Below are 15,960 nucleotides of genomic sequence, written 5' to 3'. Positions count from 1 at the left end.
GGGTCCCGATTTTGTTGCTGACTCCGAGTCTGATTCCTCTACGTACTCTGTGAGGTACCCAATGCTGAGTACATCATTGTCTTTGGAACCTAGTGCTCATTCCCCAACTCAGTCAGAGCCTCATCCACAACTATCACAGACTGAACCTCGTTGCCAGTCTGGGACCCAGGTTCAACCCGAATGCTATACACTTGCAAACCAACGTGTTACGTGCAATGGTGAGTCATTTTTTTTGTCATTCTTCTCCTTTGATATTTGTGGGATCAATTTTAATTTACCCATTCCTTTTAAAAGAAAACTTCCACCCCCTCCATGGTGCTGCATTTGTGTTATTGCATTTTTTTTCTGTTTTGGCAGTGCTGCGTCGCAAAATACGCTACCATTTACATAACAAGCACAAATCCAAATTTGATAGGGTGGACATCTTAGAATCTGAAACCCCAATGTGTGAGTGATATCAGTGAAACCAGCCATAAAAATGTTCATGTTTATTTTATTGGGGTTTTTTTTTTGTCTGTAATAGACTTAAATTGCTTGTATTGTAAGTGTTAAAATGGTTTTTTTGTTACAACCCATCTATATATTAAAACTGTTTCTTTGTATTTCTATGATGCTTAAGGCTTTTTTTTCACAGACCAGCTGGAAACTTAACGAGAATCAGAGTAGATAACATTTTTATTAATCTTGCAACCTAAACAGTATATGATGATTGGGAGCATTTAAAGAAAAGCACATTTTCTTTTTAATTTGTCGGTACTAAAATTATACTTTGATAATGCCTGCTGTGCTACAAACCCTTTTGACTTCCAGGTTCAATATTTTTCTTTATTCTAAAATTCTTGGGTTTCCTTTCAATGACAACTGAGATCATTAAAATTCAGCTCACAACATGATGTGTGTAGATTTGATGAAAACATATGTTCGAGTTGAGAAGCAGTGTTCACGAACTTGCTGATCGTTTTTACTAGCATTTATTTTCCTAACTTACCTGTATCAATTAACAAAGGCAAGACTCAAATATTTTCTATCTGAACAGTGTGTTTGTTATTGAAATATTTCCGGCATATACATGTCATATTTCATTCCCACAAAATATAAATCAGGATTAAGTTGTCTGGGCATCAGCATCGTTCAGGCAGTTGGGGGGAAGTCTTTAAGGAATTAATGAAGCCGATGCTCAACCGGTCTGGAGGACGTTTGATTGATGTCGGCTGTTTGTTCTGCCAGCCGGTGATGTTTTCTCACTCCCTCAATGACAAAGAAAGTCATTGTTATGACTATGAACTATAGTCTATTATTACTTTTGTTACTATATTAATTGTTACTTATAGCCGCTACTGTTATTATTATTTTTATTATTATTATTATTATTATTATTATTATTATTATTATTATTATTATTATTATTATGATATTGCCTTCATTGCATTCTATTACTATTATTGATATAATTAATTTCTGATTGTTGTAAATAATTTATGTGAATTGAATTTTGTCGATTGGCCAAGGGCCTACAATAAACTTAAATGAAATGTTAGTCTTTGGATAGGACTTGGGTCTATTCTTGATTGCTTTTCCGCCTGGGTCGAGTGAAGCATTTGGAGTAAATTTTGTTGCTCAACGTAAAAAACATGACGCTTACCATTCCGCTGATACTGATACCTCCAAGGGGTGGTTGGGGAAAAACCTAAAATTCTTTTGACATTCTGTCTGATTTTTCGCTGAAACAACAAAGGACAATCTATGTATTCAGATGAGACTTCAATGTGTTACTATTCCGATTTATGTTCATATTTTGATTATAATGAAGAGGGAACCCTGAACCCAGTGAAGTGGGTGGATTGATCTATTTATTTCTATTTCAAAACAAAAATATGGCGTCTTTTCACTGGATTTGTTATGTGGCAGAGGTCTCCACAAATCTAACATACCTCTTCCAAAGGAATAGATGGTAGAAAAGTATATAACAAGAAGGAATTATGACAGTTACTTGTCCAGGCCTTAAATATTTGGAATGCTATTCCTCTCTATCGCTGTCATGTAGCTGATGTGCATATGATCTGTCTATTGATTTATTTTCATAGTTCATAGCATGATGTGCTTTATTTTCTTCTTTTTTTTTCCAGAGAAATACAAAAAGCCAAGGAGACCCTGTCCATACTGTGGAGAGTTGCAAACAAAACTCTCAAGGCATTTGATGAGGAAACACAAAGATGAGACAGAAGTTACAGAGGCCATGAAACAGCCTGTAAAGGAAAGGGATAGAACAATGGATTATCTCAAGAAAAAGGGCATTTTTTATTCAAACACTAGAAACAATTCAATAGTTATGCGTGAGAGAGCACAAGGGTCACATGAAGTTGTTATGTGTGCTGGCTGTAAGGGGTTTTACTCTGGACGAAGGGTTTATGAACACAAAAAGAAATGTAGTACTGAGCATGCTCTGTGTACTGGGGTTGTAAAATTTTATCCCGTGGCTCCCAATGCAAGTAAAGAAATAAAGGAGAATATTCTTGACAAATTTCGGAATGATGAAGTGGGAAATTTGTGTCGATCAGACAAAGCTATAGTATTGTTAGGAACAAAATTGTGGAGTAAAAGTTCAAAGAAGGAGAGAAAAGTTATAATGAGTGATTTACGCATCTTAGGAAATTTGATTTTAAAAACTAGGAAGAGAACGAATCAACCTTCTTTCTCTGGAGAGGACGTGGTGAAGCGTTGTAACTTTAATGAAATATCGCAAACCATTTCTGAAATGACTTTGAAAGAGGATGGGACATTGAAAGCAGGCTTGAAGCTTTCAATTGGATTTATATTGAAAAAGTTAATTAATTTCTTAAAAGGGGAATATATAATGCAAAACAAAATGGAAGAATCCGCAGAGATAGATTTGTTCAAAGCTGTCCTGGATTATAATTGGGATAGTATTTTTTTTACAGCCAGAGTTCAATGTGAAGCAAAGAGAACAAATTTGAGAAAACCCAAAGAGATGCCATTAGAGAATGATATAAAGAAGCTACGGCAATTTATTACTGAAGAGATGGTCCGTATTTGTGAGGATGATTATCAATTATTTGATTCACATATGTTTGTTAGGCTTCGCAATGTCATCGTAGCTAGGCTTACAATGTTTAATGCGAGGAGAGGCGGAGAACCCGCAAGGATGTTGTTAAAAGACTGGAATGATGCAGATTCAGGTGTATGGGTTGATCCCCAGCTTGTACAACATGTCACTGATCCTCTGGAAAAAGCGTTACTTGAGAAGTATAAGCTGGCCTATCAGTCTGGAAAGGGAAGCAAGATGTTGGTCCCTGTGTTGATACCCAATGACACAATTCAGCCTTTAAGGAAACTTGCACAGGAGCGTAAAGCTGTTGATATTTCAGACAACCCATTTCTTTTTCCAAATACAGGAATATCCAAAGATCATGTAAGTGGTTACATTGCCATCAAATATGTCACTTCCTTAGTAAAGGATTTAGAGAAACCCCAGTTGTTAATAGCTGATAAATTCAGGCACCGAGCTTCGACATTATTTGCCTTACTTGATGTCCCACAACACGAGAGAGATGTCTTCTATCGACATATGGGACACAGTGAATCAATCAATCAAAACATTTATCAGTGTCCACTTGCAATACGAGAAATAACAGAAGTTGGTCATTTTTTGGGTCAAATTGATAACTCAGCATCGGTCACTGGGGAAGGAAATTGTAACATTGAAACAAATGACTCTGTAGTGAATAGAGACTCAAATGCAAATTTTGGAACATCCATAGTAACAGCTGCAAATCAAGAAGAAATATTTGATGGTGAAGCAGGAGTGCCAAATCAGCTTACGTGTTCTTCAAAACAAACTGAACCCAAGAGGAATTCAAGCAAAAATCGGAGATACATGTCATGGTCAGATGAGGATACAGATAGAGTCAAGTCATATTTTAAAAACTTTGTCGAAGATGTTTCAGCACATGGTTCAAGGGGATCATTACCTAGAAAGTCTGAAATTATTCTGTTCTTAAAACACCACAGGGTATTTTCACAAAAAGGAATCCCTGAAGGTACACTAATTAGTTTGGTGAAGACAAAGATTTTTAATGAAAGAAATAAATATAGAAGGGAAAGAGCGTTTCAATCGGTGTAATGACAATCATGAATTTGATTTGTATTACATTCATTGTATTGTATAGTGTTATTGACATATTTTGGGGGTTTACAAAAACGTTTTATCTTTATATAGTACAATCTGTTCATCATTGCAATATCCTTTTTTATATTATATGAACATTCATTTGCTCAGCTTGAGAGACAAATGCTTTGTAGAACCATAGCTGCCAACCGTTCTGTTAAAAACGGATTTGTTCCGTATTTGACTTCCTGAGTCCGTAAGTGCTTATTTTTAGTTCAAAATCCGTATTTTGTAATTTTTGACTAATTTGTGGTAAAAAAGCCATGTGAGCCTAATGAATTATTATTATTGATCCATTATTATTACTATTACTACTACTACTATTGTTGTTATTATTATTATCATTATTATTGGTGTCCAGTGAGAGCATAATCTCCATTTGTGTAGCTCTTTAATTTGAATTATGCCTCTAACATAAATGATTTTCAACAATTAAAAAAGTTCCATTCGTTTATATGACGCCTGTATTTTACTCAAACCTTTCATAATGTATTGGAGATTTGCATAGGATATGGATGTTAGCCTCGATATACTTTGAATATTCTAAGACAGTATTGATACTTTCACTATTTGTTACAAATATTATTTTAATTAAGAATAAAATTAAATCCACCTTTTTGATTGGAAGGTATTCAATAAGAAAATCAATTGCTTATATTGATTAAAGATGACAATGATTATTTCCCTTTATTAATTTATGAAATATATAAATTTAATCCCTTTAAAAACATCTTCATCTGATTTTAATTTTTTTTTTTTCAAGCAAGCTTTTGTAACGGTTTAGGTTCAAGAAAAATAAGTATACTCCATTTTTAGGTGTGTTTATCTTGTCAAAGTAAAGAAGTAGGAATTCTCTAATATTTAGAGGTGCATTTTACTATAACTACTATTATAGTATACTACTTAAAGACCATTATGTTGCATGAAAGAAAACATATATGCAATCGTCTACTTTTTATCTGAACTCACCTAATTTTTACCCCAAAACGCCCTCTCAAGTGATGTACCAGGTTGGTAGTTATGCATTTCTAACCATCTTAAGTTATTTCATTTATTTTACAATCGTGCTTCTTGTGTATTGGTCCTTATCAAAGTTGAGGCAGTTGAATTCTTTCTTTATATTGTCCGTTCTGAATTTTGATCTCATTGTGGAAAGCTCCCATAGCGGGCAGGGAGGTACACACTGTGTCTTCTATCCCCTTATATCTGTTTTCCAACATGCTTTCAGTCTTTGTCTTGGAATGAGATTACTTGTTTTTTTCCTGGCCCTCGCCGGAGTCCTAGCTGGGAGGGAAGCAGTCAAATGCATATTTATTGTTTTGGGAGATGATATTTTTTTCCTTGTAAATCATCTCTCTGTTATGTATTATTACTATATTTGTTATTTTTTAATGTATAATGTAAGCATTTGAGTGTGTTCCTCTTTGTTGGATTTTGTTCTTGTGTCCGGATAAGACTTATAGGTGATCTCAAACTTAGTACATTGGTGATACGCTCTTGGAATCTACATCTGATCCCTATTTGTTCCCAGTTCCCCTATGTCTTACTTTCTCTTGGATGCTTCAACTGTAATTCTAGAACTTTTTACTATCCAATTTTCTTCCTTTTTACTGGCGCTGATATAACCTAAATGTGTTGCAAGCGCCGTAAAACCCTTAAAAACAAAACAACAATCATTGTGGAAAGTGTCATTTTAACGATTCAAATGTGCTGGTACTAAACCCGATAATTGAGCAACATTTGGACTAGCCTCTGTCATCTCAAACTTGTTAGTGTTAGTAATAGTAATTAAAAAGGCTGACTTTTATATGTTGCGATTCGATGAAGGGGGGGGGGGGGGGGGGCTTCGGCACACATCGCCCCTCATCCCGGGCAAAATGAGCGTTCCTTATTTTATTTTTGAAAAGTTGGCAGCTATGTAGAACTATCTGAAAGAATCAGATATGGCAGAATAAAAAGTCTTTCTACTAACCCTAACTTAATTGGCCAATGTAGCTTTATGTTCAGCATTTTCTAGATACCTAATGTAAAATTTCACTATTCTTTTTATGATAGTTTTAAGAGTTGCAATCTTTAGAGGTGACTGTCAAGAAATGACACCTCTGTGCATTTAATTTCATTCTTTCTTTATCCCCTCATCCTTAATCAGAATAATAATAATTAATAATGAAAAAAAATGCAGCAACGACAGCTTAGAACGGCATAAAGTGCTTAAGAATTATTTTTTTTGCATTAAACTTTATTCAAACGATTTTCAACACTTTTGCTTCACAGTTTATGCTTTTTAACAAATGCAATTAAGCAACTTACCAGCAACAACATATTGGTTTGTTATCATTTGAGGGTTTTATCAGTAAAACTGTTTCTATCCTTTTATGTTGCACTGTACACATAGCAAACTTCATGCTTTTATTTGGTGACCAAAGACTTATGTGATACAGTGGATGAATGTTTGTGATGGCTTTTGGAACTGAAATAAACCTGCAATATGATTTGTAGACTTCTATCGTTATGTATCATTTTTCGGTCAAATGTAAATGTAATTTTACACGAGCTTGATGTATCATAAAACCCACAATGAGCTCAACGTGCAGCTGGTAGTAGATTTATATGGACACGAACAACGTTGTTACAATTCAGTAACGTACTCCAATTAACACAAGTGAGACTGTAAATGAGACTTTTACAATGACTCTGCATCGCCACAAATATGGATTCGAACCCTGGCAACTCGGGCGTCAGACGAACTGTCTACCACGAAACCAAAGCAAGCATTGTGCAAGTTAAAGTGAATGAGATGTTGATTGAAGCCGTTCATTGTGTCCATCAGATCTGCTGTCCTATCCATCCAACTCCATTCACTCACTGGGTGGGGTTCCCGACTTCCCATAATGGGCAGGGACGTACTCGTTGCGTCTTCTATCCCCCTATGTCTGTTTTCCAACTTGTTTTCTGTCTTTGTCTCGGGATGGGATGGGATTACTTGGTTTTGTCCAGGACCTGGCTGGGAGGGAAACAGTCAAATGTATAGTTCGAGTTTTGGGAGATTATATTTTTCCCTTGTAAATCATCTGTCTGTTATGCTCTTTATTGTTTTGTTTACATATTATTTATGCTTTGTAAACATTTGAGTGTATCCCTCTTTGTTGGGACCTGTGCTTGTGTCTGAATGAGACGTTTAGGTGATCTCAAACTAAGTACTTTGATAGTGGGCTCTTGGAATCTACTGTTTCCTATTTGAAACAAATCCCCTTTGCCTTACTTTTTCTTGGGTGCTCTAATTGTAGTTCCAGAACTTTTTACTATCCCATTTTCTTCCTTTTTACTGGCGCTGATATGACCTTAATGTGTTGCAAGCGCCGTAAAACCCTTACAAACAAAACAAAACAAACCAAGTCCATTCAGTGGTATACAACAACAACAAATAAACTCCTCTGCCTGGTCCCTTCTATCTCTGATCTTAACCTGGGTCGTCAGGTTTCTAAAGGGGTCGGGGACTGCAAAAACAATGGCGCACGGAGCAACTGGGAATATTTTTTGCCGTGTTTGAGTCCCAGGTTATTTCCCTGAGCGCCCCTTCTGAGGGATGGACCTTCCCAGGAGTTAGTAAATGCGTTGCTCGGCCACTTCACTCTACGCACACTGGGATAAGCTTCGACACTATGGCCATGAAGCTCTTAATCTTAAGGACTTACTTTATTTTAGACAATTTGGTGGTAGCTCACTTGAAAATGCACTCTTAGGTATACACATATATAAACATATACTGGGCTCCCTAAAAGGGTTTTTTAATGTGGTCTCCCTAAAAACATGTTTTTACCAAATGTCTCCTTAAAGCTACAGAAACACTTAGTAAAACATTAGGGGGACCGAGTAATTTTCTATATACCATTGTGATCATCAAGCATCAGAATTGTGTTCATAAATCATTGTAGGGAATCAAACTATACTCATTTGAACAAAGATTGAACAGTTTAATCAATTTGAACAAGACATATGCTTGGTCCTCCAATTGGTGCATTTCACAGTGGTCACCTTAATAGTGGATTGATACTTATATATATATATATATATATATATATATATATATATATATATATATATATATATATATAGAAACGATTATAGGCACCTTAGAGTTAGGCGGGATGATGACAGAGCTTACATAGGGACAGCGTGGCTCAGCGGTACGGTCTTTGCTTCGTACCCGACATGTACCGAGTTCGATCATCCGCCGCTGCGTTGTGTGGCCTTGAGCAAGTCAGCTCGCCCTAGCTCAATTTGCGGCGCTTTTTCTGCGACTGACGCCTGCGTTATTCCAGTCTTCCCTGGACTTGGAATGGCTCCTAGAGACAAATTTCCCCTATGGGGTGATTGAAGGAATTAAAAAAAAAAATTATTAGATACACGGGGAATAGGCACATAAGCCTGTGGTATGGAGAGGGGTCCCTAGCCAACACCAACACTTAAGCATGTAGGACGAGACATGACGCCTGTTAGGAGACAAAGCCATTAACGGCGGGTACTCATTTTACACCTGAGTACGGTGAAATTATGTGGGTAAAGAGCCTTATCCAAAAACTAAACTATGCGCCGCACGGGGCGGGCCTCGAACCCTGGATCTTCCGATCCGAAGGCGGGTGTCCTACCACTAACCACATACCTTCACCTGTAGATCCTGTGGTTTGAGTTCTGAACTTTAAAAAAGAAAAAAAAAACCAACGAAATATCCACTTAATGTGCTCAAAGCTCTCTACAAGAGGTCCCAGCCAAAGGGGGAAAAAAAAAAAGAAAAAGCAGATCATTATGGTTGTATTGTGACCAGGCTACCGAGCGGTTTTGCCACTGTTCACGAATGCGGCGACGAATTCGCCGCCTGGATAATAATATATTATAGTAGTGTGGGACCCGGGATGGTCGGGATGGATCGTAGCCATCGTTAACATATATAGATAGTATGCGCTTTGATAAGAAGCTCATAACATTGCCATCCGGAAGTCTAACGGACCATGACCAACACACAAAACTGTGTGTATCCATAAACATTTATAGTCGGGTCAAAACAGTTCAGTGAGCATTACTCATAAACGCGGATGGCAAAAAAACAATAACAAAGACCTGAGTGACGTCATCTTCGAACTATCTATAGCCTGACACTAGAACCCTTTTAGGACTGGCAGTTTTGACGTAATTTTTAGGTTTTTGCACCGTCTAGTGAATTGTCTTTAGTAGTGCTCAAGGAAACAAGTTATTTCATTGGTTGAACTATTCAATACAACTCACGATTTGTTTTCTTTTGTGGCCAAAGACTGGCATTTTGGCGTCATTTTTTGGTCAGTGCCAGTGTCAGTTTACGATGGCTACGGTTGGATCGTCATTCAGTCGCATATTATCTGTGTAGTCGTAAGAGGCATCCGGGTATCGGCTCGACATCCGGGCTGGTCTAGTTACGGTCAACCGGAAATACACCTTTACCCTATGCTGCCGTACTCTGCAAAAATCCATATTTTAAAATTTAGCCAGAAAACTCGTCCTTCAAATATCGATCGATTTAATTGACCCTCATCTTGGACCAAAAAAAAAAAACAAAAAAAAACTTTCAAACCTGGGAATTCGCGAAGTCCCAGGTTTGGGAGTTGAGTTTGTTTTGTTTTTTGTTGTTTTTTATTTTTGCCAAGACGATGGTCATTTTAAATCGATCGATATTTGAAGGACGAAAATGTGGGTTTTTTCCAGAGTACGGCACTATCACTATGATATGCCTCAAAACAACCCCCACTAAGGTCAAGGCGGTGATTCATTAGTGGAGCGTTGCGTTGTGACGAAGCCTCCGGGCAGGTTCGCGAACTTACACGGCGAGGAATTCGTGGCTTTGATAGATCATCACATAACATTAGAAGTGTAACGTCATAAGAAGCTGCTGCTGTCGCCTGGATAGAACGGAGAACGCCAATAATAATATGTGTCAGTGCATGACATAATCAGTCGGAAGGTGAAAATTTTGAATTTGCATTTCCTGACAGAATATGCTCCCCGGAGCATTTTAATCTTTAATCGGGCGATTTTTCATGAAGTTATGGTCAGTTGTATGGGAAAGGTATCCAGCAACTTTTCTCAAATTTCATACTTTTTCATCTTGATTAGCTGTAAAAAAAAAATATTTTGAAGTGAAATAAAGCTGTGATGTCACCCGAAGATGTACAAAAAGGGTTGAATTAATCATTTATGACAAGAACTCATTTTTTATTTTAAAAATTGACCTTCCAACTAAACTTGGCAATATCTCATTTCAAAACTTTTCACCATCCGACTGAGTTTGTCATTCACTGTAACATATTATAGTAGAGTGAGATCATTAGAAGCCGCTGATATCGCCTGGATAGAACGGAGAACGCCAATCATATTATAGTAGAGTGAGATCATTAGAAGCCGCTGATATCGCCTGGATAGAACGGAGAACGCCAATCAAATGATTGCAGAGTGAGACCATTAGAAGCTGCTGCAGCCTCCTGATGAGATTAGCGGAAGAGTAGCGTACCTTGATTGGACGTCACCTGACAGAGAGAACGTCTTGAAATGTCTCAAACCGCTTTCACCGGAAGCGAGGACGAGAGACGCATGCGCACAACCAACATGACGTTCTCTCTCTCTAATAACTTTTCCGCCGGTGACGTCACAGACTATGGGTGACGTCCAATCAAGGGACGCTACTCTTTCGCTGATCTCATTCCCTATACTATTGTAATGAGAGACCACTACTTCCGGTCTTTCTTTTGTTAACTTTAAAATATGTCAATAGTGATCTAAGCTAGATGCTGGCAGCTATAACAATTGATAGGGTACATACACAATGGACCATTTGGAAGATGATACTTACAACGTATAAACAATTCAAATTAATATGATATGATATTATTGATATTCAGAAAAGAAAGCAGCTGGCCACCAATGCATTCAACCAACTCCAAAATGTATGGAATAGAAATAACATAATCAGTGAGAATAAACGAATACAGATTTACGAGGCACTGATTATTCCGATATTGACATATAATTGTGGAACCTGGGGCCTCACAAAAAAGAACAGAAAGTCTCCATTCATACCACCGCAAACAATTACGTCGCGTAATCGGAATCTATTGGCCAGAGACAATTACAAATACTGATGTCTATGAAAAAACAGGGTCCAACGCCTGAGTACAATAATAAAACAACAGCGATGGAGGCTATTTGGTCACATCTTACGTCGAGAAGATAACATCCCAGCCCAAACTGCAATGGCAGAATATTTCCTTCATGGCAATAAATAAGGAGGGAGACCTCCAACATCAATAGTAACTACCCTGAACCAGGACCTCTCTACATATCAGAAATTTCTGGATTCAGATGAGGCCAAAAAGCTAAGAAATATTGCAGTGCCCTCCATACTAAATTCACAACAAGATCTTGACAGCCTCAAATCTCTGGCCCAGGACCGTGACCAATGGAAACAATTAACAACATGGATGGAGAGAGCAGCTACACTTATCGACCATGACTGAATCGCACAATTCTCAGCAAGCGTCATTCGGACTGCGAAGCTCACTACTTACTTACTTATTGATATAGTTCTGTATAAAATCTCTAACCTTCTCCTTTCTTCCACCCAGCTCTCTCTCTCTCTCTCTCTCTCTCTCTCTCTCTCTCTCTCTATCTATCTATCTCTCTCTCTTCTCTTCTCTCTCTCTTCTCTTCTCTCTCTCTCTTCTCTCTCTCTCTCTCTCTCTCTCTCTCCTTATCTATTGATATATCTATCTATCTCTATCATTCTCCCCTCCCCTAGCTCTCCCTATCTCTCCCTCTCCTTCTCTCTCTCTCTCTCTCCCTCTCTCTGACACACATACACACCACCCATACAAAACCAAGTACACACATATAAACACACACACACACAGACACACACGAGAACACACAACGATCTTAGCCGCTAATGGCCAGTGTCGGTGCCACATGGTTGTTAATGGTGCTAATGGACCAGGCAGGCATAGGCCACCAGGCATCGCATCATCAACAGCTGCTGAAGACCGTATGACCAAACATCCAAATGAACGGCTTTCCTGCTCTGCCATTTTGGGTCCTGCTGAGAGAACACGGCAACAGTCACAATCTCCCTCCCGTACTCTATACAAAAAACCCCACAAAAACACGTATTTAAAAGTTTGGCCAGAAAACTCATCCCTCAAATTATATAGATCCCTCATCTTGGAAATAAAAAAAAAAAAATAAATAAACTCTCAAACTTGGAACTTGTGAAGTCCCAGGCTTAATTTTAAATTTTTTATATATATATATATATATTTTTTTTTTTTGCTAAGATGTGGGTCATTTCAATAAATTGAGTTTCGAAAGACAAGTTTTATGGCCACAATTTTATAATACCTGTTTTTTCAGAGTATTACAGCATTATTAATACATCATAATATCATCATTAGGAAATTATTGTTATTACCAAATGATGATTAGGAATTGGGACATAATCATTATTATCGTCGCCGTCTTTATTAGCAGAAAATAACTTGTTTTCACGTGAATTATCTGGATCCATTTTGTTTTTTAAAAAATGTAATTATTAATTTGGCTCTTTTTCTAATTTTGTTGCCAGACTGGTCATGTATAATCTAGCCAGGGATCCCTTGTAAATTGCTTTGAGCACGTTTATTGGATATTGCTCTATATAAAAGCTTACTGTTTTTTTTAAATGTCTAATCGTGTTGCCAGACTGGTCATGTATAATCTGGCTCTTTTCAAATAAAACTATGATTAGGCGGGGAATTAATAATTTAGTTCACTTGAAGAGCAGTATTGTGTATTCTTGCAATATTTGTTTGTTTTAGGAATAGATTCCATGGCCGTTCATGTGCGGCTATATTAATATGTGTTCTAGTGGTATGACTCTGCTTTCGGATCGGAAGGTCCTGGGTTCGAGCCTCGCTCAGCGCATAGCATAGCATAGTTGAGTCCTTGGAAAAGTCTCTTTATTCACATTCTCTCACCGTAGTCAGATGTAAAATGAGTACCTGGCCGTTAACAGCGTTGTCTCTGTTCGAAAAAAAATGGTATAATCGCCTAACAGGCGTCATGTCCCGTCCTAAATAAATGTTAAGTGTTGCTGTTAGCCAGGGACCTCGTGCAAAGCGCTTTGAGCACGTTTTGTGGATATTACGTTATATAAAAGCTCAATTTACAAATAATATAATAAAACAATTTCTACTTGTGTTGCCATGCGGTCATGTATTATATGGCTCTTTTCAAATGAAACTCGGGAAATTAATTTAGTTCACTTGAAGAGCAGTCTTGTCTTCTTGCACTATTTGTTTGTTTTAGGAATAAATTACATGGGAGTTTATGTGCGGCTATATTAATTATGTGTTCTAGTGGTATGACTCTAGCTTTCGGATCGGAAGGTCTTGGGTTCGAGCCTCGATCGGCGCATAGCATAGTTGAGTCCTTGGAAAAGGCTCTTTATTCACATTCTCTCACCGTATTCAGGTGTAAAATGAGTACCTGGCCGTTAACAGCGTTGTCTCTGTTCGAAAACAAAAATGAAATGGTATTATCGCCTAACAGGCGTCATGTCCCGTCCTAAATAAATGTTAAGTGTTGCTGTTAGCCAGGGACCTCGTGTAAAGCGCTTTGAGCACGTTTAGTGGATATTACGTTATATAAAAGCTCTATTGTGACCCATCGTCTCAAAACGGTATTATGTCGGAACGTACCAAATGCTTTAAAGCCGAAGTAAATGTTAAACTGGTCAAAATTATAAATTGTTGGCATTAGCACATTAAAATATGGTTGTTATTCTCCTCAATAAATCATATAAACTCTACACAAGTCAGACATTTCTGGCTATAAATTCCAGTTTCAACATCTTAACCAACCCGACTTAATACCGTTTTGAGGAGAAGAGTCACAATTTACAAATATAATAAAACAATTTCTACTTGTGTTGCCAGACAGGTCATGTATTATATGGCTCTGTTCAAATGAAACTCGGGAAATTAATTTAGTTCACTTGAAGAGCAATCTTGTCCTCTTACGATATTTGTTTGTTTTAGGAATAAATTCCATGGCCGTTCATGTGCGGCTATATTAATATGTGTTCTAGTGGTATGACTCTAGCTTTCGGATCGGAGGGTCCTGGGTTAGAAACTCGCTCGGCGCATAGCACAGTTGAGTCCTTGGAAAAGGCTCTTTACTCACATTCCCTCACCGTACTCAAGTGTACAAAAAAATCAAATGGTCCCTGGCCAACAGCAACATTTAACATGGCGGACTGGACATGACGCCTGTTAGGCGATATTACAATTTTTTCGGACAATTCAACGCTGTTAACGGCCAGGTACTCATTTTACACCTGAGTACTGTGAGAGAATGTGAGCAGTTGAGGCTCGAACCCAGGACATTCCGATCCAAAAGCGAGTGTCATACCACTAGACCACATAGCCGCACAAGATGCTGAAAATTGAATTTATATACAGAAATATTTAACTTGCGTTGAGTTTGTTATGCTTTACAAAGAAGAATGAATATCATAGTTTAGTGTGCTGAATAGAAATCATTCAAATTTTTGACCAGTTAAATTTTAATTTGACTTTCTAGCATCTGGTAGATCCATACATAATACCGTTTTGACACGCTGGGTCACATATCTACTAGTGAGGAAGGTGAGGATGGTCATACTGATAATAAATTAAATTAAAATAAATTGAGCTTTTATATAGAGCAATATCCACTAAATGTGCTCAAAGCGCTTTACAAGTTGATGTAAAGCAACTGGAGAGTTTGGGTTCTGGTCTTGGTATATAAAATTCGAAGATGACGTCACTCAGGTCTTTGTTATTGTTTTTTGCCATCCGCGTTTATGAATTAATGCTCACTGAACTGTATTAACCCGACTATAAACGTTCATAGATACATACGGTTTTGTGTGTTGGTTCGTTATACTTCCGGATGGCAATGTTGTGAGCTTCTTAGCCAAGCGCATACTATCTATACTATCATCATCTATATTATTATATTATATATATATACATTATAAACATTGATGGACGGGTTTAATGGAAAGGCTGTGTCCTGTGTATTTTGAATAGATTGAATACGTGCCTATGTGTGAGTGAGTGTGTGTATGTGTGAAACTTTGTGTGTGTGAATGTATGTGTGTGAGTGAGTGTGTTTGTGCGTGAGAGTGTGTTTGTGTGTGTGTGCGTGATTGTGTGTGAGTGTTTGTATGAGTGTGTGTGAGAGTGTGTGTGAGAGTGTTTGTGTCTGTGCTTGTGTGTGAGTGTTTGTATGACTGTGTGTGTAGGTGTGAGTGTGTGTGTGTGGGAGTGTGTGTGTGTGAGAGTGTTTCCGTGTGTGTGAGTGTTTGTGTGTGTGTGTGAATGGTCGTGTGTGTGTGAGTGTTTGTATGAGTGTGTGTGAGTGTTTGTATGAGTGTGTGTGAGTGTGTTTGTGTTTGTGTGCGTGTGGGGGAGGAGGCGAGAGAGTGTAGGAGAGAAGCATAGTTGAGTCCCTGGAAAAGTCTCTTTATTCAAATTACCTCACTGTACTCAGGTGTTATGTCTCGTCCTGCATATTTCGAGTTAATGCTGTTGGCTTGGGACCCCTTGTAAAGCGCTTTGAGCACTTTGAGTAGATATTGCTATAATTTATAAGTTTTAAAACAAAAATTCTCAGTATCTGGTTTTGCCCCGACATAACGTTTCGAGGCGATGGGTCACATGCTCACAATTAAG

The 15,960-nt window shown here is 37.8% G+C and overlaps 2 protein-coding genes across 2 annotated transcripts in view; one reads left to right on the top strand and one right to left on the bottom strand.

Moving 5' to 3' along the window:
- LOC144977500 (uncharacterized) overlaps positions 1 to 15,960 on the bottom strand; it is a gene marked incomplete in the record, with an annotated part of 313,588 nt that overhangs the window by 133,600 nt on the left and 164,028 nt on the right.
- LOC144976129 (uncharacterized) overlaps positions 1 to 15,960 on the top strand; it is a 54,894-nt gene that overhangs the window by 3,097 nt on the left and 35,837 nt on the right. The window contains exons 4-5 of the mRNA XM_078920309.1: positions 2 to 218; positions 2,127 to 2,291. Coding sequence (XP_078776435.1) covers positions 2 to 218; positions 2,127 to 2,291 — 382 coding nt within the window. The remainder of the gene's footprint in view (position 1; positions 219 to 2,126; positions 2,292 to 15,960) is intronic.

The sequence above is a fragment of the Berghia stephanieae genome, chromosome 7 (genome assembly GCF_034508935.2).
Source record: "Berghia stephanieae isolate SIO BIC M18660-M18661 chromosome 7, UCSD_Bste_1.3, whole genome shotgun sequence".
Classification (NCBI taxonomy): Eukaryota; Metazoa; Mollusca; class Gastropoda; order Nudibranchia; family Aeolidiidae; genus Berghia; species Berghia stephanieae.
This window is presented reverse-complemented; position numbering and strand designations above follow the sequence as displayed.